At 55.6% G+C, this 27,999-nt stretch overlaps 2 protein-coding genes across 11 annotated transcripts in view; one reads left to right on the forward strand and one right to left on the reverse strand.

Annotated features, from left to right (window-relative positions):
- On the forward strand, positions 1-22,154 carry RELT (RELT TNF receptor). Of its 7 annotated transcripts, none has more exons than XM_032489314.1 (13): positions 6-117; positions 2,381-2,460; positions 7,289-7,425; positions 11,984-12,053; positions 13,037-13,111; positions 13,218-13,384; positions 13,594-13,673; positions 14,394-14,651; positions 15,680-15,760; positions 16,033-16,114; positions 16,281-16,538; positions 16,947-17,145; positions 17,303-22,154. In XM_032489314.1, exons 4-13 carry the CDS (start codon positions 12,009-12,011, stop codon positions 17,348-17,350), a joined length of 1,293 nt encoding a protein of 430 aa, XP_032345205.1. In that variant the 5' UTR covers positions 6-117; positions 2,381-2,460; positions 7,289-7,425; positions 11,984-12,008; the 3' UTR covers positions 17,351-22,154. The 7 variants fall into 7 exon arrangements, with proteins under 7 accessions (XP_032345203.1, XP_032345208.1, XP_032345205.1 ...); XM_032489313.1 differs by having other exon boundaries at positions 13-117; positions 2,319-2,460; XM_032489315.1 differs by lacking the exon at positions 6-117 and adding an exon at positions 136-573.
- FAM168A (family with sequence similarity 168 member A) overlaps positions 22,005-27,999 on the reverse strand; it is a 154,875-nt gene continuing 148,880 nt past the window's right edge. For all 4 annotated transcript variants that reach the window (XM_032489328.1, XM_032489330.1, XM_032489327.1 and 1 more), the window contains one exon: positions 22,005-27,786. The gene's annotated coding sequence lies outside the window, so the exon portion shown is untranslated. The remainder of the gene's footprint in view (positions 27,787-27,999) is intronic.

Consider the following 27,999-nt stretch of genomic DNA (forward strand, 5'->3'; position numbering starts at 1 on the left):
CGGCGATTCATTCAAAAGGCGCGCAGCTTGCGCGGCTTCCCGTGCGCTCGACGAGCCGGGCCCGGGCGCCGGGTTGACCTGGGAGCTGGGCTGCTGGAGCTGCCGCCGGGCGCCCAGGTAAGGAGGGTGCGCGGAGCCCCAGCCGGGAGTCCGCTTTCCGCCGCCGGGGCCAGAGGGATGCGGACCCGAGTGGCGCCCTCTGCCTCCCCGCGTCTCTGAGGAAGTTCAGCGGCGCAGCGGATGCCGCAGCCCCGACCCGCGCCCCACAGCCCCCGCCCTGTCCTGTCCCGGCGTCTTCCGAGCACGGTCCCCCCGCCCAGCTCTGAGCCCCCTGCGCCGGAACTTGCACGTCCTCCGGCCGCGACTGCAGGCCCGGCCGTGCACTGTGGGGAAGCCCCAGCGGAACTTGCAGTTTGAGTAGCCAAAGGGCCGCGGAGACGCCCCCAGCCCCAGAAACTTGGACCAAGACCAGGACGGGTGCGGGACGGGACGGTGGCACTTCGGTGCGGCTGCGGCTCGGGGCTGCCGGAGAGGGTGGCTGAACGGTGTCAGTCCGTGACTGTGGGTGACATGGTGCGTGAGGCGGCCCAGTCCGGGCGAACGTGTGGCCGGGACACTGGGCGGTGACGCCGGGCCGGGCGGGAGACACAGAGGGGCTCTGTGTGTCTGTGACAAGGCGGAGTGTGTGCGTGTGGTTGTGTGAGAGAGAGACCCCAGGTCACTGCGGTGACTGTGACCCCAGCCAGCTGTGAGTGAGACCCCAGGTCACTGGGGTCACAGAGTGTGTGGCTTGGGGTATGACCAGGGCAGGGCCAGGGCCCTCGTTAACGTGAGTGAGTGTGGAGTGGAGAGAGGAGCCCCAAGTGACCGACAATCGGTCCCCAAACACTGGGGCCATAGTGTGCTGTACAAGTAGTGCAGTGTGTGTATCCGCACCTCAGGGAAGTGAGTAAGAGGAGGAAAGAGAAGGGACCTCAAACACCTACTAGCAGATGAGGGGCTGGAAGGAGGAGGGCCAGGGAGGTGACAAGGGTCTCTCCAGGACTGTCCCCAAGGGGGCGCCCCTCAGGAGCTCAGTTCAATAAGGGGGAGTGGGTCCTGAGTGACTTGCCTTGGTAGAGGGAGAGAGGGCCAACGCTGGGCAGCATTTGGTGGGGTGACACATCTGGTAGTTGCTGAGAGGCCCTGAGGTAGCCTCAGGCTCCACCTCTGTCTGTCCCCCTCTCTATTCCCCCCACCACATACACACACACACAAGGTCTGTGAGACCTGGCTCACAGAGGGCTCTGCCCTCTGGTAACCAGTATTCTCACTGGGCCAGGGCAGTCTTGCTTTCAGATCTTGCCCTCCCTGGGCCTCAGTCTCTCCCTGTCCGCACAATGAGATATTAAGCTGAGAACAGCCTGTGAATCATCACTTTGGGATCCTCTATTGTTTTTGGGTCAAATGCCTCTGTTCTCCCCTACCTCCCTTCAGGCAGACAGACTGCAGTGGAGGGTAGGAGCAGGCTGTCTGATGGAGACAAAGTGGCCCAGGGGCTGCACCCAGGTGCTGGTAACGGGGTTGGAAGCATAGCTCCTTGGACCAAGCCCAAAGCTGTGATCCATAGACATTGACTTCTCTGGTCCCCATCTCCTTTCTTCAGTATCCTTTGTGGGGGGAGAGGGGACATGGACTTGTGCCCCATAAGTGGTCTCTGATTTGGAGAGCTGGAGCAGAGCCCCTTCACCATCTGGGCTAGACCCTTCTGAGGCTCCCACCCCTAGGAGGGTCTTCCAGGTTTATGCAAGGTGAAGTGGAAATCAGGCTCCCTAGCCCCAAATGGGTAAGGGGGCACCTGCTGAAGGATCCAGAAGTTCTCTTCTCTGCTGTTCTCTGAAAATGTTGATTGCATTCTTGGATCCGGTGTGAGGGGCGGGGAGCACCGGGTGCTGTGCTTAATACTCAATGGCGGGCTCTTGTTGAATACTCACAGTGGTTCTGAGTTGTGGTAATTGTTTTTTAGAGAAGGAAACAGGTTCTGAGAAGCAAAGTGATTTGCCCAAGGTCATGCAGAGTCAGGACAGTACCAGGACTGGAATTCAGGTCTCCTGCCCCTGAAGCCCTGTGAGATGCTTGGAGAGGGTCCCTCACCTTCCTAATATCTGCTCTTGGCTTATCTGGGCTTTGTTCTCTCAAACCCAAGGTGGCAAGCATGGGCTTGGCAGGGTGTGTTGTTGTGAGTTCTGAGTGTGGTGTTTATTTGCACACAAGTCTGAAACATTGGGGTGGGTGGGTTACATGGTCTTCCTGTTCCTCCTCTTCCTCCCTACCCTAAGCTCGCAGCACCTCCCCCACCCCAGCAAGAGGTCACCAGAAAGGCTTGTCTCCTGCCTTCTAGAGCCTGTTACTGACTTTGGGAGCATCCATGTAGCTCCAAAGAGTGTCCGGAGTCAGCAGCACCACCTGGGCTCAACAGTGGTAAGGATGATTTAAAGTCCCAGTCGACCATCACCATACCTGAGAGGCCCTACGCCCCTATTCAGAGTTGTTCTAGGGGAACTTTCCCGAATCCACCCACACGCTGCTTGGCCGAGAGCTGGAGCTGGGGATCAGGGTGTCTCTTGGTCCTCTCTGGAATGACTGCAGCTGTACTTGGGGCTAATCAGAATAGCTGTCTTGGTCTCCTGGGGCTGAGCCTGAGTTATTTCCATCCCCAGCAGAGAGGTGGAAATAGCTCAGGGCCGAGGAAGGGCAGGGAGTGGGGAAGGTTTAATCAAGGGTTAACCTCTTCTGATCCCAGCCCTACCCTGTGCTCTGCCCAAACCAAACCTTTCTGGGAACTTGGTTTCCCTGGATGACAAGGACGATGGCAGCGGGGCCAGGCTGGGTTTCCAGTGTGGCTCCAGTTGGGACTGGTGCGGTGCTGGAAGGAGGTGCCTGTGTCTAGCCAAGGAAGGGGGACTATCAGCCCCTTGCCCCTGCTCATAGGGTCAGCCTCATGTTACAGAGGGAGAGACTGAGGTTCTGAGAAGTGCTGGGACTTAGCCCAGGACCCCCCAGAACCCTGACATTCTGGCCCTCACCCTCCAGACAGGGGACCCACCTTTTTTCTTACCACATGTTCCCCAGCAGGCAGCACATGGCCCAGGCCTGGAAGCAGGCCCAAGACATGCCTTCACAGTCAGGGCGCCCTCTTATGTTCCAGCTCTGGCCTTGCTGTCCTTGCCCCGACTCTTCTACTGGCCTATCTGCCTCCCTTTCCAGTTCCTCCACACCCTGCCAGGGCAGCCTCCCTAAAGTTACTTACACTTTTTTCTTACAAAATGTAGATTCAGTCTCCTCATCCTGGTTTTCCTTCCAGGACCCTTTTGAACTTTATACCTTCACCCTCATCTCTCCCTACCAGATGCCTTGGTTCTACTCTGCCTTTGCTTTTGCTATCTCCTCTTTCTAGAACCCTCCTGGTCATTCAGGGTAAACTCCCCCCATCCCCACCCACTCCTCCACCTGGGAAGCCCTCCTGCCCAGTGTTAGTCCCTCTTCATTGTGTGGTCCACCTGCCACGTGTCCCCCCTCACCTCTAGGAATAGGTGCAGGGGTGAGGCCCTCATGGGTACTGCACAACCGGCTGGATGGGGTTGGCCTGGCCGGCAGCCTGCCCTCTGCTGAGGCCATATCTCTGCTGGCCAGGCCTCCTCCTGAGGAAGGGCAGCCACTGTAGGCTGAGGGCCTACTGTGTGCTGGGATGCACAGGGAGGTTTGTACCCAGGGTCTCTGATTTTCCCATGTGTGTGCTGGGGGTTAAGGGCAAATACTCAAGGCCACTCCTGTGTGTTGGGGTGAGCTTGGTGCTTGCCATGGGCACTTCTCAGGCACAGCCCTCATTCTGGGCCAGCAGAGGAAGCTCCTTTCTTCAGGCCCTGTGGTGTGTCAGGCCGTGGGCACAGGGTTCCTTGCAGCTGGACTTACAGGGGATCCCCTTTCTTTCCAAATGCTCAATGGGGAGCCAAGACTCAGAGGGCAGAGGGGTCCAGCCCTAGTTTGAGTCACACAGTCGCTGGTGCTAGAGCCTGGCATTCAAGCTCTCACCCAACCCCCAGCCCTATCTCCAGGCAGAGGTGAGGGTTGTCTGACAATTCTGGCATCAGATTCCAAACAAAGACCAGGCTGGCTACCTACAGGGGGATGAGGAAGCTTTGGTGGGGCTGTTCAGCACCTGGCCTGGGCTGGGTTTGGGGACCAGCCCTTCAAGTGAGCAGGAGGGGTGGACCAGAGAGGGAAGGGTTTTGCCTGAGCTTAGCCAGCAGGGCACCCCCAACTCAGGATTGAGGGTGCTGGGACATGGTCTCTGGCAGTGCTGGGGCTGGGGTGGCAGGGAAGACAGGAGGAGCCAATGCTGCGTCCCTACTGTATGCCCAGCCCTGGATAGCACCCTGAGGCCCTCTCATCCTCAGACTCATGTCAGTGCAGTCAGCAGCCCCGTCCAGGTACAGGCAGGGAAAAGAGGACCCAGAGAGGGGAAGGGACTTGCAAGACTCCCGTGTCACTGGGATCCTCACCTAGGTCTATTTGCTGGGAAGGCCAGAGCTCTTTCCCTGGCCACCCTGGGAAAGATGAGAGCTCTATAAATAAACTCCCCATGTGGCTGTGAGTGTGTGCCCTGGCTACTTGGCAGAGATGGAGAGGGAAGGAGGGAACTTTATAGCCAATTAGAGGCAGGGTCTTAGTGTGTGATTGGAGAGAGAGAAGGAAGGAGGGCTTCTGGAAGGAGGGACTTAACTTGGACCTGGGCCCTCTTCACGGTGAGCATGGGGAGGGCGCTGTGTACCCACCTCCTGCTTGCACTTCCCTCCCTCCCTGAGGGGGACCACAAATAATGATGGCTGAAGAGGCCAGGAGAGGGGTGGGTCCACCCTGACAAGGAGGCTGGGAAGGCTTCCTGCAGGAGGTGGCACCTGGGCTGAGGCCTGATTGTAAGAAGAGCCACTGTTCCCCAATGAACAGTGGATCCTTCAGCAATGCCAGGGGGTCAGCTGGACAGGCACAATTGTCCCAAATTACAGAGGAGGAGACAAGCTCCAGGATGTAGGGCTAGGTCCTGACTGCTCAGCACCCCTCCACCTTCCTTACTGTGACTTCAGTTGGCCTGGGAGCAGGTGGACACAGGCCTGTGTAAGGGCTGGGAAGTGGGTCCTCCCGGGAGGCCAAGGCTTCTCCATCCGTGATACTGGGACAGACACTGGGTTCTCCCTTGCTTGCTCCCGAGTCACTGGCTGACCTTGGCTGAATGCTGCTCGGTTCTGAGCTTGACTTCTGGCCCTTGTGGGCTGTTGAGAACTGGTACTTAGGAGAGGTCTGGCTAGTTCTATTTATGGTGCCTTCTCTTACCCCTCAGGACCTTTGTTTGCAGAGAAGGACCCTGAAGCTCAGGGAGTATGAGTAACTTGCTGAAGGTCAAAAGCTTAAATCCAGGTGTGATTGCTCCAGGGCCCAGCCTCCCCACTCAGGCTGACCTCTTTCCACAAGCTCTGTAGGTTAGGGCCTGACCTGGGATTGCTGGGAGCAAGGGAGTCTCTTTGCCGAGCACCCAGAGTCTGGAGGAGTTGGAGAACAGGGCAGGCCGGGCCTGTGGTCTCCCCTCAGTCTCTCGAAGCCTCGCCCAAATTGGCCTGGTCAGGGTGATGGGGCAGGGCCTGTGCTGAGCAGACTCTGGGCTGCCCTGGCACAGTAGCGGTTGGTACCAGATGCACGGCTGGGGCAGGAGGCAAAGGTGGCTTCTCAGAGGAGAAGGTGGCAGTGGCACGAGTAGGGGTGGGGAGTTGGGTGTCCTGCAGCCCTCCTAGGCCCCTTGCTGTCCTGTCTCAGGGCCTGGGAACTGGCCCAGCCTCCCTGCAGGAAGCCCCTGGTTTTGAGCCCTTGGGTGCTAGGCTGGAGTAGGGTGTGCAGGAGCAGTGGGAATGCCAGGCTTTGGGTGGCGAGGGCAGGGGCTGCCAGCTGCCTGTCCCCAGTCCTAATGGTATAAACCTTGTCTCGTTTGAGACCAGGTTGTTACAGGGTCTACTCACCCTCTCTGAGCCTCAGTTTCCTTATTTGTGAGGCCTGGAACCCTGTCTTTGAGGCCAGGAAAGGGAATGGGCATGTGGTAGGTGCTTAGGCGGGGTGGGTGTTGGGAAGCCCCAGCTCTGCCTCAGAGAACTGTCTGGTTTAGGCCCCTGCCCCGCCTCCCAGTCCCAGGCTCAGCCCAGGGAGGGGGCAGGGATTTTATCTTTACCCAGACTGGGAGGGGCTAGGTGGGCCCAGTCTGGCCACCTCAGCCCTTTTCTCAGCCTCAAGGGCCAATTAGCCCCCTCAGCCCCACCTGCCTACGTCTTGCCCCTGAGCCTCCTGAACGCTGCCCTGGGTGCAGCTGCTGCCTGGTGTGCCTGGTGCGGGATTAGGGGTCTGCATTGCCTGGAATCCTCACCCCATGGTTGTGACCTGGGAGATCCTGGCAGCCTGAGGCTGGGCTGGAGGTGGGAATGGGTGCACCCTTCTTCCTGAGTGGCCTTGAGGCAGCCTCTGCACACCTCTGGGCCCCCAGCCCGTCAGCAGCCCTAGGGAGCTGGGCTCCACCCTGGGATCTTCCTCTTCCTCCTCCTGGGAATTCCAAGCCTTCCCTGGGCTTCCTGCTTCTCACAGGTCCCAGTGCCTTTCCCCTCGGAGCTGGCATAGATGAGGGCAGCATGCAAATGTGTATGGATGCAGGGAAATTTCAGAGGCCCCAGAGACCCCCATGGGGACAGCACCTCCTTCCCTGGGGCCCACCTGGGTGCTTTGTGATAGTCTCTCAGTTGAACGCCTCCTGGGTGCCACTAGCTCCCTAGCCTCTGCTGTCAGGTTGCAAACACTTAGAACATCTGCTATATGCCAGGCCCAGGGCCAGGCTCCAGGGTAGGAGGGGCTAGGAGTGAGGTGGGAAGCATTCAGATAGACCTGGGCTGTTCAAATAGACCCTGCTTCACTTACTGGCTTTGTGACCCATACAGGTGACCTCTCATAGCCTCAGTTTACCCAGGTGTGAAACAGGGATGCTCACCTCTCCTATGAGGAGTGGAGGCAACCCACGATGAGGGCCTGGCCCAAGGGAATGAAGGTCAGGTCCCTTCCCTGTGAGGATGGAGGATGAAAAGGATGCAATGCCTAGCAGTCTTCACTGCCACCCAATGTGGGCACTGCCCTACTTCAGCCCCAGTTGCCAGGAAACCACTGGGTTCCTCGCTAACCTGGATTTCTCTATTGATGGGCAGCCTTTGTCTTCCTGCCTCAGGTGCGGCCACTGCTGAGGGGGGCCCATGTCCAGCTGTTTCCCGGCAACCCTAGACTCTGGAGGTTGCAGGGAGGGCCACAGGCCATAGAGCCACGGACTGGGAAACGGAAGTGCCTGCCTCCCAACCCCTGCTCCAGGTGGGTACCTGCCTCCCACCTCTGTCGCCCCAGTCCTGCCTCACTTGGCAGCAGCCCAGTGAGCCCTCTGAGGCACAGGTTGTTCATCCCTCTCCCTCCCCTGCTAACCCTTCAAGGCTCCTGTAGGCCCTCAGGGAAATGCAGGCTTCTCAGCTTGCAACCTAGTCTTGGTGTGACTTGGGCTCTGCCCAGTAGCCTTTCCAGACCCCTCTCCCTTCACCCTCCCACCCCCCAGATTGTCACTGTGGCTTGTCGGGCACCTACTGTGTACCAGGTCCTGTGCCAAGCAAGCGTACATAAATGTAAGAGAATCTCATTCATACTTCACACCTCCCATCAAGTGTGTGCCATTGTCCCTTCCACAATTTACACATGGGGAAACTGAGGCCCAGTGAATGCTTATTGAGGGCTTGCTCTGTGCCAGGCCCTGTGCTGAGTATTTAATGTGAATTCTCTCATCTTGTCCTCACAACAGCCCTCTGAGGGGCAGGAGGTTGGGGGTGGGGTCCACAGCAACAAAGCCAGTGAAGAGCAGAGCAAGGAAGGCTGGTTCTCCCCAAGTTAGCCCAGGGTTTCAATCCCCCCTCCGCAACCCCAACCTCTGGGCTCCTTAACTATCAGCCTGCTCTCTGGCCCTCTCCTGATCAATTTTTCTGATCCCCTTGGTTCAGCACATACGTACTCAAGTGCTGGGTCCTGGATACGAGGGGCAGCACCCCTGTCAGTGGGGAAGGGGCTGGGTAAACAGGATGGTCACACCCAGGGCAGTTAATGTACAAATGAGGTGGTGGTTGGGGGCTTCCAGGAGGAAGTGACTTTGAGCTAAGCTTTGAAGGAAGGGTAGATGTTGGTCAGGTGATGGGAGGGGTTTCTGGGCAGAGAAAACAGCAGGTACCAGTGCCGTCTGAGGAGGCAAGTGTCGGGGCTGAAAGAAGCTCAAGAGTGGCTGGAGGTGGAAGGGGGGCAGGAGCCAGATTTCAGTATTGAGACACCTAGGCTGCAGGTAGGGCTGACCTGGAGGCCAGGGCGTGGGGTGGAGGGTGGGCATGGGGCCATGGGAGAGAGACTGTTGGGATTTGGGAAGCTTCAGTGGCCACCATGGAGGCTGGAAAGTGAGTGCCTGGAGGTGGGGCCCCAGGCTGGGGCCGGGTTACCCCACGAGCTTCAGTTCTGGGAAAGGGGAAGCTGCCGAGGCCTGAGGAGGCCTGGGCGGTGACATAGCTTCCTCTTTCTCTGAGCCTCCAGAGCTGCACCTCCCTGGGGCTCCTGCCACCTCTGGCTTGGGGCCCTTGTCTCAGCTTTGCTAGTTGGCTTTCTTCCAGGGAATTTCTGGTTCTAATTGTTTGGGCATTTTTTGGAGGGTAGGGGTGGGCTGAGTGTGAGGAAGGCCCACCCCCACCAAGCCCCCACAAGCCTGTTTCGGGGAGGTCTCCTGCTCCAGACATCAGCCGAGGGAGGGTTTTGTGGTAAATGAGACAGACTTCCCTGCCCTTGCTGCTGTCTGGTGGGGGGCCAGCAGTAAACAAGTAAGCAAACAAATCATTACAAACCTGGGCAGGAGGTGCAGGGGAAAAGAAGGGGTGACGTGGAGGAAATCACATGACCTATGTCAGGCTCATTACCTTAGTTAAACTTCGTGACAGCCTCACTCTGGGAGATAAACATCCCTATCTTGCACACGAGGAAACTGAGACCCAGTGAGGTGAAGCAGGAGCTTGGGTTCCCCAGGGAGTTGGTGGCAATGGGGACAGGCCCCAGGCTAGGAGATTTCAGGGCAGAGTGGCCTCTAAGCTAACTTCCATCTCTGCCCCTGGGGCCCTGGGGATGGTTCTCCTCTGCCAGGACTACTCCCACCGTGGGCTGAGGACGTACCCTTCTCCGGGCCTTGGTCTGGCCATTTTTGATAGCCCTCCCCCAGGAAGTCCTCAGGAGGTGCTGGACTTCAGAAGGTCACTGACTGCCCTGCCTACAAGAAGGCAGGGGTGTGGGGATGGAGCCTTCACAGACCCCTACCCAGCCAAGGGGCTTGATCTGAACTTGCTTTTCAGTCAAGGTTCCAGGGCTCGGGGCATAGATGATGCTGAAGGCCTGATGGGGGGAGGGTGCAGAGTGGGTGTTAGAGCAGCATGCGTCCATGTGCTTACAGAGGGGTTCTGGGCGGTGGCCAGCAGCTGCCTGACCTGGCAGGTCCACTGGGGGCTCTGTCTGCCTGAGTGTGGGGGCCGGGGGCGCTGCTGTAAGCAGAGACTCAGGCAGCCAGACTGGTGTAAGTGCTGGTTTGGGGTAATTAGAAGGTAGGTAATTAGAAGGCGTCAGGGCGCTAGGTGGCGAGTGTCTGTGAATGTGCCTGAGTGGGCCCTTGCTGTCTTTGAGTCTGGGCCTTTGGACTCCGTTTTCCTCCTGGAAGTCTTGAGATCCTAGCTCCCTGTTTGTTTAGAGGTGAGGAGCTGCACAGCCCCTCCCTGGTCCCCCAGCAGGTGCCAGTCACGGCCAGGGGTGGGACTGGGGCCCTCTCCTCGGTGGCTGTTGTGCCTCTTACTTGCCACCCCTGCCCCAGCTCTCTGGGCCCACCCTGGGGACATGGAGGGGTGCAGGGTCTGGGGACTGGGTGGTGGGGTGGCCAGACTGAGGCCTTGGGGCTCATGGTCAAATCTGTGGGTTAGGTCCCTGAGGAACAAAGGAGAGGGCCATGGAGGTGGGGAGCTTGAGTGGGAGCTGGGCCTGGGCAGGGAGAAGGGACACTTGTGACCGAGGTGGAGGAAGGACCTGTGGAGGATGAGTTAGGGGCTGCCACCTGTTCGGTGCTGACTGCCAGGGTACCACCTTCACTTTACACTGTGGCTGGACCTTCTGTCCCGGGTTTTCCCATGAGCTGGTCTTGGGCCAAGAGCCATTGCCAGTGACCTGGAGAGTCCCGAGGATGGTGTGACCGCTGCCCCTCCCCCTCCCCTGTGGTGTAACTCAAACCCCTGGCCGGCAGAGGTCTGTGCCAGGCCAGGCCACCCAGTGCAGGTGGATCAGTTTCCTCCGGCTCCTTTTCCAGGTGGGAAGTCCAGGCCGCCCGTAGGCTGAGGGGCTCGCATGTGACCTAGGGTTTACTGCAGGCAGCGCTTCTCCTTCCAGGCTTGGCGTCAGGAGGCTCCAGGCCCAGACAAGTTCCCCTTAACCTGCTGGGCTTGGCTCTTCCTCCCTGCCCTTGGGGGTCAGATGCTGCCTGTGGCCTGTGCCTGCGGCTCCACAACCACAGCTCCCCTCACCCTCCCGTCTGGAGGCAGGCCTCCTGGGAAGATGTCATGGAACTCCCTTGCTCTGCCACTCTACCTTCTGTTGTCTAATCCAAATCTTCCTGCTCTTCCATCTGTGTCTACTGGCTGGAGATTTTTCTCCAGAGGAGGGCACACTCTTGAGCCTGGGGGCTCAGCCTCAGGCCAGTGCCCATCATACTCTGTGCTCTCAGGTGCCTTATTTTGTTTCTTGGCACTTCCCGCCATCTGGCAGTGGGACATTCACTTTTGTTGTTGTTTTTAAGGTTTTATTTATTCATTCATTCATTCATTTATGGAGGTGCTGGGGAATGAACCCAGGACCTCATGCATACTAAGTATGCACTCCACCACTGAGCTACACCGCTGCCCCCCTCCCCAGCCCCCAATTCACTGTTTATCTGTTGGCCATTGGTTTCCCCGGGGATGTGAGCTCCCCCAGGACAGGGACAGTATCTGTCTTATTTATATCCTTTTCTGTTTTGAGGGCAGTGCCCGGAACAGTAGCTACGTGAGAGGACAGAGGGCTTGAAGGCTGCCTGCCACAGGTCTGCCCATGGCTCAAGAGATGTAGACACATCCCAGACCTCTGTGGTGAAGTCTGCTGGGTGTGGACGGTGGGACACGTGGGAAGGCCAGGACTGTGATGGGGTCGGGAGTTGGAGAGGGGACACACACAGGAGCTTTGAGGGCCAGACCCAGCTTTGGGAAAATGGAGATCTAGAGAAGCTTCCGGAAAGAGAGGCTTTTGTGTTGGGCTTTGAAGTGTGAGGAAAAGGTCTTGCTTGGAACAGAAACAACAAGAGTGAAGGCAGAGAAGCGAGAGAGGCTGGGCTTGCTCGTGGGCCCCACAAGGAGGCGTTCTTAGTGGCAGGACCCTGAGTGCTGGAGATGAGAGTGGAGAGTCTGGGCACGGGGGCACTGTCAGCCTTCTTGTTCCTCCCACCCCTGGGGTGGGAGGGATGAAGCTGTAGGCTTCCTTCCTCCTAGCCGCCCCCGCCCATACTCCAGGGTACCTGGCTGTTTATGAGAGGGGCAGGAAGCCCTTCCTCCTCTGGGAAGCCTCCCAAGCCTGTGCTGCCCTGGGAGCCTGTGGCCCCAGACAGGGCGCCCCCACTTCTACTCAGGACTGCAGCGGGGAGCGGTGAGAGTAGGCCAAGCTGCCCCAGTGCTCTGCCTGCCTAGCAACACCTCGCGACGCCCCCGTCCAGCCCTGTCATGGGGGCAGCCCTGGAAGGACAGCAGCCACCTGCCTGTTCCCACCTCCAGCTGAACCTCCCCTCCGTCTGCCCTAGGCTGGCTACCCGCTAGAGCCTGAGGATGAAGCTGAGCCTGCCACACTGGCCCCTGACCTGCTTCCTTGCGGTAAGTTGGGGATGGGATAAGGACAATGTGAGCCCTGAGCCCTGCACCCCAGCCCTGAAGAGGTGGAGTGCGGGTGCCACTCAGGAACCCGTGGCCGCAGTGGGTGCTGGGATTGTTTATGCAGCTCTTCCTCGAGACAGTTCGATCCTAGGAAGCATCTCCTGGCCCAGGCCGCTCCTCGCGTGGGTGGCCTCCCAATGCTTGGCATGTACTGGAGCCAGGTCTGGGGACTGAGGAGGTCCCTAGTCTCCTGTGTGACATTCTCTCTGCCCTTCTCTGTGCCTGCCACCCCAAAGCTGGGGCCCAATTGGAGGACTGGGATGGAGGGTGGGTCTCCCCACTGGGCAGGTTTCAGGTCAGACAGTTCACATCTGGAATGGGGAGAGAGGGAGCTCCCAGTGGAATGGCGGGAGGGGGCACAAATTGAGAAGATCCTTCCTTTGGGACCTGTCATGCCCTGTGTAGATGCCAAGGTGTGAGCAGGCTGGCCGTGAGTTGCAGGGAGGTCACAGAGACTCAGCCGAGGGCCCAGAATAGGAACTACCAGCTGTAGACTTGGCCCCAGGGGTGATGAGCAGAAGCTGGTTAGTGACATGCTCAGCTATGGTGTGGGGGCCAAGGCAGCAGGAAGAGGGCACAGAACTTGAGAGGAATTCGGAAGAATTTCCTCCTCATCATCCTAGTGAGCTGGAAGGGTATGAGTCAGGCCCAAGGGCTTGAGATTCTGATCCGGCCCTGTTGGGGGCTTTCCAGCACTTTTCAGAAGCAGATGTGGTTCTCTCCTTGCCTAGGTGATAGAGACAGGCAGGTTTTACTTGCAGCACAAGGCATTGAGCTTAGAGAGTGTCCCCAAAGCCTGGGTGGGGGTGGCCCTGTACAGTCAGCAGTCCCTGCTCCTGGGGCATCTGGAAGTGGGTGGTGGCCCGAGATGCCACGTCCCAGTGCTTTCTACTCTTAGTGTGTCCTGCCCTCTGTTCTTCCAGCTGCTGCCCTGGCCTCTGGCCACTCCAACATCAACAACCCCTTGGCAGTGCCCACCTGGGGAGGAGCCCAACCTGGTGAGCTCGCCCTACTCATCTGCCTCTCCTGGGAAGACTGTTGAGGGCCAAGGCAGAGACCTCAACCCTGGCTCCTGGCTTTGTTCTCACTCTTTCCCTCCCGCAGGACCCAGGGCAGAGCGCGTTATGCAGGTCTTGTCCCCCGGGCACCTTCTCAGCCTCCTGGGGCTCTAGCCCATGTCAGCCCCACTCCCGCTGCAGCCCTCGAGGGAGGCTGGAGGCCCAGGCGGGCACCGCAACTCGAGACACACTATGTGGAAACTGCCAGCCTGGGTGAGCCATGGGGTGGCGTGTGGTGGTTCATGGACAGGTAACTAGGACTTGAGATCCTCAAGTCCCAGCCTCACTCACCCCTTGAGTGGGCCTTTGTCTTCCCATCTATGAAGTAGGATGGATCAGGACCAGTGAGGGTGTCCAGTAGAAAGGTCCAGCCTCTCTTAAAGATAGTTTCTGGGCTTCAGTAATGTCTTCCCTCCCTGCAGGTGGTTTGCCCCTTCAGAGGCCCCCCATGTTCCCTGTCAGCCATGCTCCCGGACACCTCTGGGTACTCGTGGCTGTTATGGTGAGTGGCAGATAGGGGTTAGGACTGGTAGGGGTATGTGGGAGGGGGTCTGGCAAGCTTGAGCCCAAGGGCCCCTGCACTACCATCCAAGGCAGTGGGGTCCTCACTCCCTTAGCCCAGGGGAGGGTGTGCAGCCAGAGGGTGTCCAGCAGGACGCAGTCAATTGGTCAACTGGCTGTGTGTCTGTCAACTCTATCTCTGAGTGGCAGAGACTGTCCAGCAGGTGGCTGCTACAGCTGGGGTCTCACATTCTGACTGGTCTCCTGTCCTTATCCCCTCAAAGAGACCCATGTAGATGAGTGTGAGCACACATGCTTCCATACATGCACCTCCTCTCACCTGTTGAGTTGGTCACCTTGTGAAGCAACTAACTCATGGACTAGGTCTTGGGGAGGCAGGATCCCATGTCCCTGTGCCCAGGCATGTGCACTGGTGCCTTTTGTTCACCCCTCTGACCCATCATGGGTGGTAGACAGGGGGTTCAGAGTGTGGCCATCCTGAGGTCTGAGGCTATCTTGCTCAGGCTCATGGACCGATCAGAGAGCCAAAAAGGAGGAGGGGGTGAGTTGGCCTTTGCTTCCCCTATGCGGTGGGGAGCAGGTGGCTCTTGACATGTCAGTACTGTACCCCACACATAGGAACTTGGACCCTGGGCTTCTCTGAGTGTGTTTCTCTCTGCCTGTGTCTTTCCTCCATGCCTCCATCCTCCATGGTGCTCAGAGTGGAGGCGGCGGGCCCAACGTGGTGTGGAGGTGGCGGCAGCAGCCAGCAGTGCAGGGGAGATGCGGCAGCCTGGAAACAGCACGCGGCCAGGCAGCCCCGAGGAGACGGCTGCCCAGTATGCGGTTATTGCCATTGTGCCTGTCTTCTGCCTCATGGGGTTGCTGGGCATCCTGGTGTGTAACCTGCTCAAGCGGAAGGGCTACCACTGCACGGCCCACAAGGAAGTCGGGCCTGGCCCTGGAGGTGGAGGCAGCGGTAAGGCTTAGCCTGGGGTTGGGTGGAAAAGCCAGAGGGCTAGCCCAGCACAGTAGCTTGGGTCCCCTGAGGGGACCTACTTGGCCTGCCCAGGGTTAATCAGGAGGGCTGGAGGTACTGCACGTGAGCTGCAGAGGAGACACTGCAGATTCAGAAAGTGGAAGGAAGGGTGAGGTTGCCAAGGTAGCAGCTGGGGCAGAGCAGAGGGTACTCAGAGAGACATGTTCCTCCCACCCCTACCCCAGGGGCCTGAGCTTTTTTTCTTCTTCCTCTTACCCCCAATTGCCCTCAAAGGCCAGAAGGGCAGGAGTCCCACATGCACATACACCACCCATGAACTTGGTGGCCAGGTGAAGACTGAGCAGCGCTTCCCATGCCAGAGCCCTTTCCAACCCCTAACTGCAGACCTCAGGGAGCAGGAAAGGGACAGGAGCTTTAGACAGGCGACTCAGCCTATTTCGCCTGGGACTGCACTTGTTTTCCTAGCCTAGGATTCCCTTTAACTACTGGGTGCTGCCTAGATGCCAGTCCTAGGAGCTCTGTTTACTGCTGGCCTAGGACCATGTGGTCCATTCTCATGCCCTTGAGGTTTCAGCCCTAAGCTTACCAAGGATCCTCAGTTAGCTATATAGACCGGGCGGTGTGTAGGGAGGTGACAGGCCCGGAATGGCGGTTTGCCAGGGTTGCTGGAGGTTCTGGGCAGAGGCAGCCCATAGCTCCCTGAGGCTGAGGAGGGAAGAGGCAGGCCCTGAACGAAGTCTGGCCCCCTACCCTGCACACTCTCTGCAGGGACTGTGGAGTTCAGATGGCCCTAAACTGCTAAGCACCTGGGGCTGATGGATGCAGAGAACAGTGATGCTGAGTAGTGAAGGTGATAAGGGGCTTAGAACCAGAGTTGAGACAGTAGGTACATGTATATCCAGGATCATAGCCTGACTCTCATAAAGGCCTGGGGCGCCCTCTGCTGTCATACCGCAAGCCCAGAGTGTCTGTGACTCCTTCCCTAGGATCATGGTTCTTTTCCCCAGGAATCAACCCTGCCTACCGGGCTGAGGACGCCAACGAGGATACCATCGGGGTCCTTGTGCGCCTGATCACAGAGAAGAAAGGTGAGGGGAAGGTCTGACTCCTTTCCTGTGCCCAGGAGAAGGTCTCCTGTCAGAGCCCTGTCCTGCTCCTCCTGCCAGGACACCTCCGGCCAGCCTGGACCTCTCTGACTAGTGTCGGTGGAGAGGTGGAGGAAGGGGGTGGTGGGTAGGTAGGATTTGTGCTGGGGCAGGTTGGGGGTGATGGTTAGATAGAGGGATTCGTGCTGGGGAAAGGGGTTGGGGAGAGTGCCCCTCTTGGCCCAGAGCCAGGTTCTGACTGCAACTGCCCACAGAGAACGCAGCGGCCCTGGAGGAGCTGCTGAAGGAGTATCACAGCAAACAGCTGGTGCAGACCAGCCACAGGCCTCTTCCCAGGTGAGTGAGACGGTGGGCAAGGAGGGCTCTGACTCAACAGGGAATCAGCCTGCCTCCTGGGGACTCACCACTTGGGTTATGTTCCCCCTCCTGTCACCCGGATACCTCCTGGGGTGTCCTGGGCCTGGCTTGCCCCAGTGACTGCTCCCATTTGTGTTTTTCACAGGCTCCCGCCAGGCCCACACAACCTGCCACATATCTGCCCACATCGCCACCACCTTCACACCGTGCAGGGCCTGGCCTCACTCTCCGGCCCCTGCTGTTCCCGCTGCAGCCAGAAGAAGTGGCCCGAGGTGCTACTGTCCCCTGAGGCCGCAGCTGCCACCACTCCCACTCCCAGACTCCTGCCCAACCCAGCCAGGGCTCCCAAGGCTGGAGCCAAGGCAGGACGCCAGGGCGAGATCACCATCTTGTCTGTGGGCAGGTGAGGCGGGCATAGACACAGCAGGGTCGGAGACATGACATGACAGCTGTTGGGGAGGCAGGGCTCTAGGCTGAGCCATGAAGTGGGCTCAGTGCTGGTCCCACCTTTCCTGGCCTCATTGTGCCTCTCTTTGCAATGTGGGTGGCCAGGGAGAGAAGCCAGGTCTCCCCAGCTATGCTGTGTCTCATGAAGCCATTGGGCCCCAAGGGCAGGGTCCTAGCCCCCATCACACCTGGGCCCCTTCAGGCCAAGAGCCTGTCCACCTGGGATCTTGGCAGTGGGAGGGAGGACATGGGGAGGGCTCAGGCTCTGATCTAGGAACTTGCTGTGTGACCCTGTGGGTACTGCCCTCTCCACACCTGAGGGTCCCCCTCTAATGGGGGATGATTACACCACCTCTCCTCATAGGTTCCGTGTAGCCCGAATTCCTGAGCAGCGGACGAGTTCAGTAGCCTCCGAGGTGAAGACCATCACAGAGGCTGGGCCCTCGGTGGGTGATCTCCCTGACTGTCCACAACCTGGCCTCCCCAGTGAGCAGCGGGCACTGCTGGGAAATGGTGGAAGCTATACTAAGTGGCCGAAGCCCCCAGCAGAGAACAAGGCCGAGGTGAGGACCAGAAGAGTAAGGTGTCTGTTGGCACCTGGACCAACCCTGATTGCAGATGGGGCAGGGGTGGAGGTGCAGAGGGCCCTGGGCAGGGACCACTGTCTTGGAGCTCAGAAGCCCCCTGGCTCAGCTCTGACCTCTCACCCCTGCCCTTCAGGAGAACCGCTATGTGGTCCGGCTAAGTGAGAGCAACCTGGTCATCTGAGAGGCTGTCTCGTCTGAGGATACTGCAGCCCTGACCTGGGAGGTTCCCAAGGCTTCCTGGAGGAGGTGGAGCTGCAGCTAGGCCTGTTGGATCACGAAGCAATGGCCCAGCAGACAAAACAACCAAGGCCAAGGCCTGAAGGTGGGAGTGTCCACCCCAGTAAGGAGGCAGGCCAGCCAGCGGGTGCTGTGTGCAGGAGCAGGTTGAGAACCCCTGCCCCGTCCCTGCCACCCATTTCCTTCCCTGAAGGATGTCCCTGACCCTGTGCCCTGCCCTGACCAGATCCTTGGGGCCCACAGGGTCCTCTGTACCACCAGGTGGCTAGGCCCTCTACCTGGCACCTCTGGCCCCAACACCCTGGTAATTAGCCACTCCTTGCCTCTGTAGAGGGTACCCCCGCTCCTCTTACAAGTCCCGTAAAGGGAGGGGTCAACAAAAAGTGAGCTGGGAACTGAGTTCCTGGGTTCTAATCCTGGGCAAGTCCCTGGCCATTACCGGGTCATAATTTTTGACTGTGAAGTAGAGAGTGATGTCAGTGCCCAGGGCCTTCCTGCATCTTGCAGGCTCTGGGCTGGGTCGTGTGGGTGGAGGGCTTGACTCCTTGCCACTGCTCCCATTAGTAGCTTTATCTGGCCCCATTTTTGCTGCTTCTGGGCCTCCACCTTCAAAGCTCCCATGGGGCTGCCATCCATGGCTTTGCCTACAGAAGGGGTTTAATGCATGTGCCTGCCCCGGACCCTGCTATCTTTATTGAAATTGAAAAAAACAGACTGACCTGGCCAGGCAGGGTGGTATAGAGCCCCAGCCTGCCCAGCCCACCTCAAGGTCTCAGGAGCTTCAGGGGAAAGGGGTGTGTGACAGGGCTGGAGAGGCTCCTCTGGCCTGTTTCTATGTCCCTGTAGTGTTGGAGTGTCTGTCCCCTGGCCTGGGCAGTGCGGGCGATTGCCCAGCCCCAGGCTGCACTCTGGCTCAGACATCTCGTTATTTATTTGGGGTCGTGCAGGCACAGGCCCAACTGCCATTCCCATTTCTCTTATTTATTGAAACTTCACTGTTGTCCCATCCTTATGTCTCCATTTGTTGAATAATAAAAGGTGGGAAAGTAGTATCACAAGGAGCTTCTTTTCCCTGTGCCTCTTCCCAGGTCTGTCCATTCACTGAACAGCTCTGTGCTGAGTTTCACGTGTGGGACAGGTGGGCACCGGGCAGCAGGGGAAGTGGCTTGGAGGGGCCCTCACCTTCCCTGGTTCTCAGTGAAGGCCCTAGAGGCAGTGCTGTCCAGTGGAAATACTGTGCGCCACATATGTAATTTAAATTTTTCTAAAATAGCCACATTTTTTAAAATAAAAAGCAGTGAACTTTTTTAAAACAATAATGTATTTTAACCCAGTATATCTAAAATATTTTCATTTCAATTTTTTTGCTTTGAAATGCGGTGTGTATTTTACACTGAGAGCACTTCTTAATGTGAAATAGTGTATTTCAAGGGCTTGATAACCATGTGTGGCTAGTGGCTCCTGTATTGGACAGCACAGCTCTAGAGAAAGTGGAACCTCGCAAATGGATGGGGTAAGTAAGGCATATTGGGGGCTGGAAAATGTGGAAAGGGGAATTGTGTTTGTTTCACAGAGAGGAACAATATGTGCAAAGGCCACACACCAATAAAAATATGAGAAGCTGGAAGTACATACAGTGCAGCTGAGGTGTGAAGACTGGGGTGGGAGTGGGCAGCAGAAGGCAGCCCCATGGGCTCTTGGAAGCTATCAGCCCTAGGCCAGGGAGGCCCAGGGAGTCTCTCAAGCATTTAGGAAGAGGAAAAGCATGACTGGTCAGCTCATTCCAAACCACAGTGTGGGGGTGGAGGCGCAGTGGGAGTAGGGTTTCCACAAGGAGGCTGTTGCAGCCACCCAGGCAAGAGATGGAGGAGCCTAGGACTGTGTGGGCATGCTGGAGAGAAACATTCCTAGGACAGAAATGCTAGGGCTTGTGATGGGATGGGGGCCACGGGATTAGTGCCAGCTGGGTGGGAAATACAGACCCACAAGACATCCTGAGGCATCTGGATGTGAAGGTCTAGAGCGCTCAAGAGACAGCCCTGGGCTACGAGCAGCACTCAGGTGAGCATTTGGACCAGGATGGTACTGGGAAGGAAAGCATTCCAGGGAGAGCTCAGGGCAGACCCAAGGTGGTGGCAAGGAAACCAGGAGTGCAGGCTCAGGCTCCAGAGAGAGAGGGGTTTTAGTTAATTCCAGGTTTTTTTGGTGTTTGGTATGGCTTTAAAAGCTTGACAAGGGGGATATATTTAAACACTAACAGAAGGAGAGGCTGAAGTACCAGAAATGGACACTTGATGGAACCTGGGGAGGTGTGGAAAAGGACACCCTGTGGGAGGCCCAGGCCTGTTGCAGCTGAGAGGACAGTGGCCATGCTGGGCCTGCAGGCGGCCTGGCTTCACAGAGGGCAGAGGCCTTTCTCTCAGGCAGAAACCATGGCAGGGGCCCAGCTTAGCAGCTGCAGAGAAAACTCTCACCCTGAGGGAAGCCTGGGCAGACATGCCTTGAGATTTGATCTCTCTCTAGGGCAGAGGCTTCTCTGGTGCTTCTTAGGTGGGTGGCAAAGGGAGAACACCTCTGAGGATCCAGGAGACAAAGCATCACCTGCTCTAGGGGTGGGAAGGAGACAGCCTGGACATCAGGAGGCATCTTCTGGAGCACCAAAGGTTGCCAAAGTCTAGAACAAGGTGTCCATTGTAGGGGACTAGCAGGCATCACCAGTGTGTCCCAGGAAATGTTCCCTGAGGTTACCAGGGTGGACTTGGTGTCCCTACTTGCCAGCTGTTAAGCTGCACCTCAGGATTTAGCTTCTCAAACTTGTCTGTCCTCTCAGGCAACCAACCCCACTTCACAGAGGACCTGGAGACACACTGAGATGAGGAGACAGCAAGAGACAGTGCCCTGGGTGAGAGGAGTGAGAGGCTGAGCCCTCCCATTCCCTGGCCTCCTGTTTTAGGGGAAAGCTGGACTCTGGTCTCTGGATGCTGTCTTGCCTGGAGTGAGGCACATACAGATGCCAGGCAGGGTGGAGACAAGCTGGATCTGGGCTTCCCAGGCCAGGTAATGGACATCCCATCTCAGTGCTAGGCCCTGGGGCAATAAGTACAGCTCTCCTACAGACTCCCACCTCACCAATTTCCTGCTTGCTGGAAGGTAAGAGAAAAGAACAGCCCTGGCCTCAGTTTCTTCACCTGTCCCTTGTGGATACTGAAGCCAGCTCCCAAAAGTGTGATGAGGAGCTGAGGGATCAGGATGCTCTTGGTCTTCAGGGCCCCACCCTCATCTGGAAGCTTTCCTGGCTTACGCCCTCCCAGGACTCCTTGCCCCACCCCAAATCCTACTCTTCAGCTCAAGGTAGACCCAGGCTGCTGGAAGCAGTAGGAGCTGGAGGACAAGCTGGGGCCCTGGGCTGACCACTGAGGCCAGTTCTGAGCTTCCCCCTTCTCACTCCATATCCCTTCCCCCATGGGCCAGAATGGTTGGCCCTGGAGCCAAGGTCTCTGCCTCCTTGCCTGCCCCCAGCCCTACCAATGACCTGGAGCTGAGTCCCTAGGAAAAGTCCCCTTCCTGTCCCGGAGGAACTGCTGTGACAAAGCCCAGCAATGCCCTCCCCTCCCACACCTGACAAGAGCTTTCTGCCGCCAAAAGGGAGGGAGAATGAGTTTCATGTCAGATGAGGACAGGAGGGGTAACTGGGGAGGGTGCCCAAGGTAGTTTGGTGGAAAGGGCTCAAGAGTTAGGAGTCCTGAGTTTTAATTACAGCTCTAGTGTGAGCCAGGTCACTTAGCCTCTTTGGGCTGGTTTCTCTCCAGTTGAGGAAGCTGAATACTTGGAGGCTGGGAGGGAGTGGACAGTTGAGGCCAGGGCCTAGGAATGGTGGCTGTGATAACCAGGGAGAGCAGCACAGGCTTGGAAGTGGGCAGTGGCTTTGCCCAGAAGGGAGATGAGAAGAGTGAGATGTTTAGGATGTAAAACTTCCAGCACTTGATTACCACCTGCATGGAAACCATATAACCTCCCTCAACTATCCTGTGACTACTAAGCCCTTCTCTTCTCAGATGGGAAACCAAACTTACCCTTTAAGTGAGTGCAGGCACGGCTGCCTCCAAGGTGGGCAGGAGAACACGGAGCTTGGTGCCTGGCCTCTGGAGCCAGACCAAATGTGAATTTCCATCTTGGCCCCTCACCAGCTCTGTAACCTTGGCCAAGGTACTTACCCTCCTTAGCTGCCCCCTCCCAAGGACAGGGCTAACAACAGGGCTCACCTCCCATCCTGCTGTGAGGATTATGAGTTACCAAGCATAAAGCACAGCGCCGGCTACATGGTGGGCAGTCGGTAGACATCAGCCTTCATCATTCATGGCCTCCCTGTGTTCCAGTATCACAAACCTTAGTCCAGGTGCTGACGGCCACTTCCCAGGCCCCTCAACTGTGAGTCCCAGGGCAGCCCTGGAGATGCAGCGTAGGTGTTACCTGACTGGTAAAAACAAGTTTAGAATCAACTTGGGGAGAAGCCCAGGGGACTCACTGGCCCAGGAGGTAGTTTGTGTCCCTCTGCCCAAGAACCACCAGTCTGGTCACCCCAGACTTTTTTTGGAAACTTTTTTTTTTTTAATAGTTATTGAATGTTCTACAGCTTACAGTAAATATCATAGTTACAAATTCTTGGCTTCAATCTTTCAGAGTGATCACTATCTGATCTTCAAAACAAAACGAAACAAAAACCCAAAAGAATCCAAAACAAAACAAAACCAGTTTTACACTTCATACACACAAGTGAGGCCATGGGGCTTTCCAATCTTTACACTCCAGGCTGTGTTTTGAAAACACCTATAAGTTCTTTGATCAAACTACTTGGAAGACACCAGTCAAAGGTTTATTATTATTATTTTAAACATTTTTCTTTTTAAAATGTGAGTTCCCATAAAATTTAAAAATTAGATTCCAACCTGTAGATTAAAATGAATTAAAAAATACAAAATCATATACAACGCTCTCTCATAGGGATGGTACATGCTACAAGAACAAGTTTCTTTGTCGTGTGATATGAAACAGGGATGCAGATGCCTTTTAGTCAGGAGACGGGGACTTGGGCCTTTATAGGTCATTACAAACAATTCCACGTTGCTAGAGGCCTGGCCTTACCTCCCCTTGAGTAAGAAGAGCTGGAATCCCACCACAGATCCAGATAATCTGGCTGACCCAAGAAGGTGGTCTCTGGGTAGTCCCACTCTTTCCGTGACTCTCAGGCATGAGGAGGAAGGCTGGAGACTGGAGATGCTGGTCTTGCTGGGGTGAGGCCCAGAGATGGTTTCACCCATTTAACTCCTATGGGCTGCAAAGCTGTTATGTCTGTTCTCTTCAGAATGGAAAATACCCCTTCTACCAGGAGCTGGACTGGGTACAAGGCCTCACTGCCACGGCAAGGATACCCAGGGACTATAGATGCAGCCACAGGGAAGCAAGCACTCTAGTCTCCTTTTCTGGCTCTGTGGCAGTCCCAACTCCTGTGTTCCTCACTTGGCCACTGGGCTGGACTCAACAGCATGCAAGACAGAAAATACCCATTGGAAAAACTGAGGGAGTGGGACCCAAGTCTGACTCAGGTGAGGTTGGTTATGGAATGTTGAAGCTGGCCTGCCAGAAATTTTGAAGGCTGGGCCCTGGAACCATGTAATGCCTAATTTCAGAAACAAGTTCTTTAGGAGAAGGAAACATGGACAGGTAAAGGACAAATCCTGTAGCCAACCTGGCACATCCAAGGAGGCTGAGCTCTCAGAGGCTCAGATGTGGAATCTGATGTTAGCTTGGCTGGGTTTCCTCTGCTGTGATTCTGCTTTTGGAGGTGGACTGGGCCTGGATTCCCCTGGGGCTGTACACTGGCATGGAGCCTGCTCCCTACCTGCCCACTCCCCTGCCCAACCTGCTCCCTCCAGGTTCCCAAGCTTGGCAAGCAGCTGAGGACCGCATACCTTATAGTGATGTCGTGGAATACAAGATGGAAAAGCAGAGCATCCACAAACTTTCTCTCAACTTCAACTGAGGAGAGATGCCATGATGACATCTAAATGACTAACCCAGCCATAGTGCTGTGACAAAGACCACACCAAGACCCATGCCTCTAGGCCCTCCCTCTCTGGCCACAGAGCAGAGCTGAGGAATCTGATATGCAGGGCACCAGGCCTGACTCAGCCAGTGCCTTGCTGGGACTCTGGCTCCTATCTGCAGCAATGAGAATACCAGAACTTAGTGACCAAAGAGTCTGCCTACTTTCATGTTTCATGTGATTAACTTCTGAAGGCTACTCAGAACAAAGCAAGCCCCTCTGAAGAAGCAAGCTCTCCAAGGGTACATAAGCAAAGGGTACACAAACCTCCCAGGGTCATGGGTCTTTTAATGGACAGGTGCCTGGGGCTGCCCTTCACCATGTCTTCAGTCCTGGGCATCAGGACCTCAAAGTGTTTTGATCAAGTTAGGTCTTTTGTTGCAAATTTTCATCCTCTGGGTGCTATCAGCTGGATATGCCTCTGGGTTCCCATGGATGCTCACAAAAATCAGCTCAGCTGGGAGGATTGAGTTTCCCAGGTCTCCATGGAGTCTTCCTCTGGGGGCAGATGGGTAGCCCATCCCCTCTGCATGCCTGCCACTCAGACCTAGCATGTGCCAGCAGGAAGAGCAGAGAATTTGAAGAATTCAAATCTTGGCTCTTTCTCTTATGAGCTGTGTGACCTTTGGCAAGTCTCTTAAGCCTTCTGAGGCTCAGTTTTTTTCCATCTATAAAATGGGGATTTTGGCAATCAACGTCATTCTTTGTATACAGACAAAAAATTCTGGACAGGTCTAAGTGTCCTTTTTCAATATACAGGGAGGAGGATATGGACTTTTTAGGGTCATTGCCAGGAGAGAGAGAAGCAGCAGCAACTGTCCTGTCTCCTGGGGAAGAAATTAAAGTTTTCAAAACATGGCAGAAAGATTAAACTTCAGGCTCTCACCACTTGGGGGCACTCCAGCTTCCAGACTCCAGCTTCCTAGGCCCCAGGCTAATGAGGAAAGGGAGCTGGTGGAAGTGGGGGAAGCCAAGAGGATTGGCTGGTGACTGGAACCACCTGCAGCCCTAACCCTGGCCACCAAGCTTGTACTGGGGAGAAGCAGTAGAGTAGGGTGGAGAGAAGTTTGCTGGTGCTGCGCTGCAGCTTGCTGTCATGTGAGTACACCCTTTTGTCCTCTCTGGCTTGCTGGCCTTCCTACAATGACAGGGCCCCTTCCAGCTCTGACTTTCTGTCCAGCTTAACCTTTGGGTCATCCAGTATCTTTGGATGATACTTATGGTATGTTCTGACAGACGCCTGTGATCCTACCAGGTGTACTCATCCTACCAGAAGCACACTACTGCCCCTGTTCTCCTGGACTCAGTCCCTCTGCAATGACTCCCCAAGCTTGGCCAGGCTTGTGGATCTCTGTCAAAGCAAGAGGGTGGGACAAGCTGAACTGGGGCTCTGGTGCTCAGACTGCAAAGGGGATGCTGGGCCTGGGCTCTCTCAGACCACAGCCTTTCCACGTCTGTTTTTGCCTTGGGGTCTGTCTTTGATCTTGAATTACACACTAGGACTAAGACAGCGTGCAGAGCATAGATGTTTCAGTCCGCAAGCCAGTGTGTGGAGTCAGATGAGTGAAAAGTGAGCAGACTGGGATTCAAATGGCTGTCACTTATGAATAGGTTGCTTTGCTTTTCCAAGCCCCAGTTTCCTCATAGATCAAATGGGAGAATAATCTATTTCACAGGGTTAAACCAGATGATGGATATGAAATTGCCTTGTGAACTTGAGGTACTAGATGTTAGTTTTTACTTATTGGTATAGAATGAACAAAAGTAACAAGGTCATTCCTAAACTCCTTCTTTCCCCTCCTCTCTGTGGTTCTACCCCAGCCCACCTGGAGGCAGCAGGATTCAGGGATACCAGCATTCTGCTCACTTTGGGCAAGTTCCCTTCTCTTCTAGAACCAGTTTCCTCATTTATCAAATGGGTGTAATAACTGTGACCCTGTCTTTCTCTCAGGGTCAGTAAAGGCTGTGAAGTGCTCTGAAGTCTATGAAGCACCTGTCAAACACAAAGGTTTCCTATTATTATAATAATAATTATTATTACTTTTTGGCATTTTCCAAACATGTATGACAAAGTCTAAAACAACCTTCATCACCCTTATAAAACCAGAGAGCAGGAGGAGGTATTTGCAAAAAAAAAAAAAAAAAAGGGTTAACACTGGAAACTTTCTATTATTTTAAAACAAAACCTCTCCAGCACCCCCAGAATAGACCATTTAGAACAGGTGGGCTTCTCCTGCAGTTCCCTGGAAGACCAAGAAGGTGGGCCCCCAAATCCTAGCTCTGGGCCAAGAATGTTGCTGGGCTTTGTCCTTCTGGGAACAGCCAGACAGCCTCTGAGGTCCTTCTGGCACAAGGATTTTCCTGATTTTTTTTTTCCTCCTTTAAAAGGGAAGACATGGGAGGTAGGGGTAGGGATACGTCCAAATATGCATGAATTTAAAATAAAAAGATACTTAAAAGTTCTATATGTTATCAATGATCCCATTTTGTACAGTAAAATGTTCCTCTCCCCCCACCCCCAAAGGAGCTGCTGGTCCAGCCAAGTGCTGGGTACAAGGGGGCAGTGCTAGACAACGGGGCTCCTGGCTGAGACTAGTGGGGCCTCCTGACCCAGTGGTCCCTCTTTTCCAGGAGAGCCCATGTCTCTTCCTCCTCTCCTCTCAGGATGAGGGGCTACTCTCTTAAAAATGGACTCCTTTTTCAGCCAGCCCACCTGTTCCTTCTCCTAGGGCTGGAGTCTGGTCAAAAGTTACAGACGTCTTCACTGAACTTCCAAATGCTATTTCTTCATTTGCAATTTCTGTTCCTGCCATCTTCCCCCAAGTGACCTCTGCCCAGTCTTCAAACCCCTGCCACCTTTGGAATCCGTAGAGGAAAAGAGCAGAAACAAAAGCCCAGAGACTGTTCCAGAGCTCACCAGGTGTGGGCAGTGTTGACTTCATTTTTACAAAACCAAGCCAAGCCATTCCTAGGTAAATTTGCAACACGCCCCTAGGCAGGAAGGCTGCATTTAATGCTAATTCACTGCGAGGTCTAGGGAAAGCTTTTCCTTTTCTCTGGGCCTCAGCTTCCTCATCTGTCAAATAGGGGAATGGATGAGATGACTGCTAAGGTCCCTTCAGCTCCATGAGTCTATGAAATGTTTATTGCTATTGCTTTTCCTTCACTATCCTGACCTTCAGAGCCACCAGCACCCACCTGGAATGTGGTTTCTTCACTTTGGCCATGAATGGCACAAGGTAACCAAGAGCTTGGCCTGTCTGCCAGCGCCACGGACAGTCGGATGAACCCTGGCACTGGGAAGGGCAAAGGGAAGGGAGAGAAATGCCATAGGTTTCCTCTCTAATCAAGAGGAAGCTCCTCATCAGAGTGGATCTTTGAGGGCTCCGAGGCCAAGGTCTGGATTACACAGGGCACCCGGCCTTCCAAGGCTTTGGGAGGCTGGGATCCCACCATCCTGTAGCTGCTTGGCAGATCTGAGGTCAAAATCTGAGGAAGTGCCAGGTCAGTTAACATCACTGTGCAAATCAGAGGGTCCAGGCCCAGATAACTGGCCAGAGACCTTACAAACCAAACCCAGCAGGCAAGCACCTCTCTCCTCTCTTCCCTCTTCTTTCCCACAATGCCCTCCCTCCCCCAAGTTCTCCCAAAGGAAGAATCTGGTTTTCTCAGATTCTCATCCAGGGTATTACTAAGCTGCTATGAACACTCCTACCTAATCAGGTTGTTTTGTTCTTGGTCTGTTGCGATGATTCTCAGAAGACATTTCATTCGTGTCAGGACATGGTAATGTCTTAACCTAATCCTGCTTGAGACAAATCAAAAAAGAATCAATCCCCTAGAGATGTGGCCTGCTCAACAGCTCTGAGTTCCTACCCTAGACCCGAGGGCCACATCTGTTATGCTCTTCAAAGGAAATCATGCCTTTAGCTAAACCATTGCAACAGACCCCACTCTCTGCCTGCTGCTGGACTAGGCTCCCCAGGGACTGGATTCTTGGGAAGGAAAGAAAAGCAGAGAGGATGTGCCTGATCAGGTAGGAGGAGCGGGTAGAGTTGGAAGGGCAGTGCCTAAGAAGGGGACAGTGGGGAGAGGCAGGAGATTAGAAAAAGCAGCTTTTACAAAAACCAAAAATAAAAACCAAAATCATTAAAGATGCATAAAGTGACCCTTGCACTTCCGTTGTCTCTTCTTGCAAATAGAGGCGGTGCTGCTAGGAAGCTGCTCCAGCACCTGTGTAAGACTTGAGTAGTTGCATACAATGTGTGACTCCAGATCTGGGGGAGGAAGGGGAAAGTCATTAGTGACAGTGATATTCCCGAGGACACTTCAGGAAGCTACCTGACCTCCTCCCTTCCCCTTGGGAGCCCTAAGGGGAAGCCCTCTGTGGCTTTCCAGTAGATCTGCCCGTTTCCTGGGCAGTGCCAAGAACTCCTGGAGGAGGGCAGGAGAGATGAGGCGGTGGGGCAGAAGATTTTGAAGTGACATCC

Source organism: Camelus ferus, chromosome 10 (assembly GCF_009834535.1).
Source record: "Camelus ferus isolate YT-003-E chromosome 10, BCGSAC_Cfer_1.0, whole genome shotgun sequence".
Classification (NCBI taxonomy): domain Eukaryota; kingdom Metazoa; phylum Chordata; class Mammalia; order Artiodactyla; family Camelidae; genus Camelus; species Camelus ferus.

Coding starts and splice junctions, on each gene's coding strand:
- RELT (XM_032489312.1), top strand. CDS start 12,009: ATGAAGCTGAGCCTGCCACACTGGCCCCTGACCTGCTTCCTTGCG. Junction 13,385..13,593: donor TGTGGAAACTGCCAGCCTGG/GTGAGCCATGGG, acceptor CCCTCCCTGCAG/GTGGTTTGCCCCTTCAGAGG. Junction 15,761..16,032: donor CCTGATCACAGAGAAGAAAG/GTGAGGGGAAGG, acceptor AACTGCCCACAG/AGAACGCAGCGGCCCTGGAG.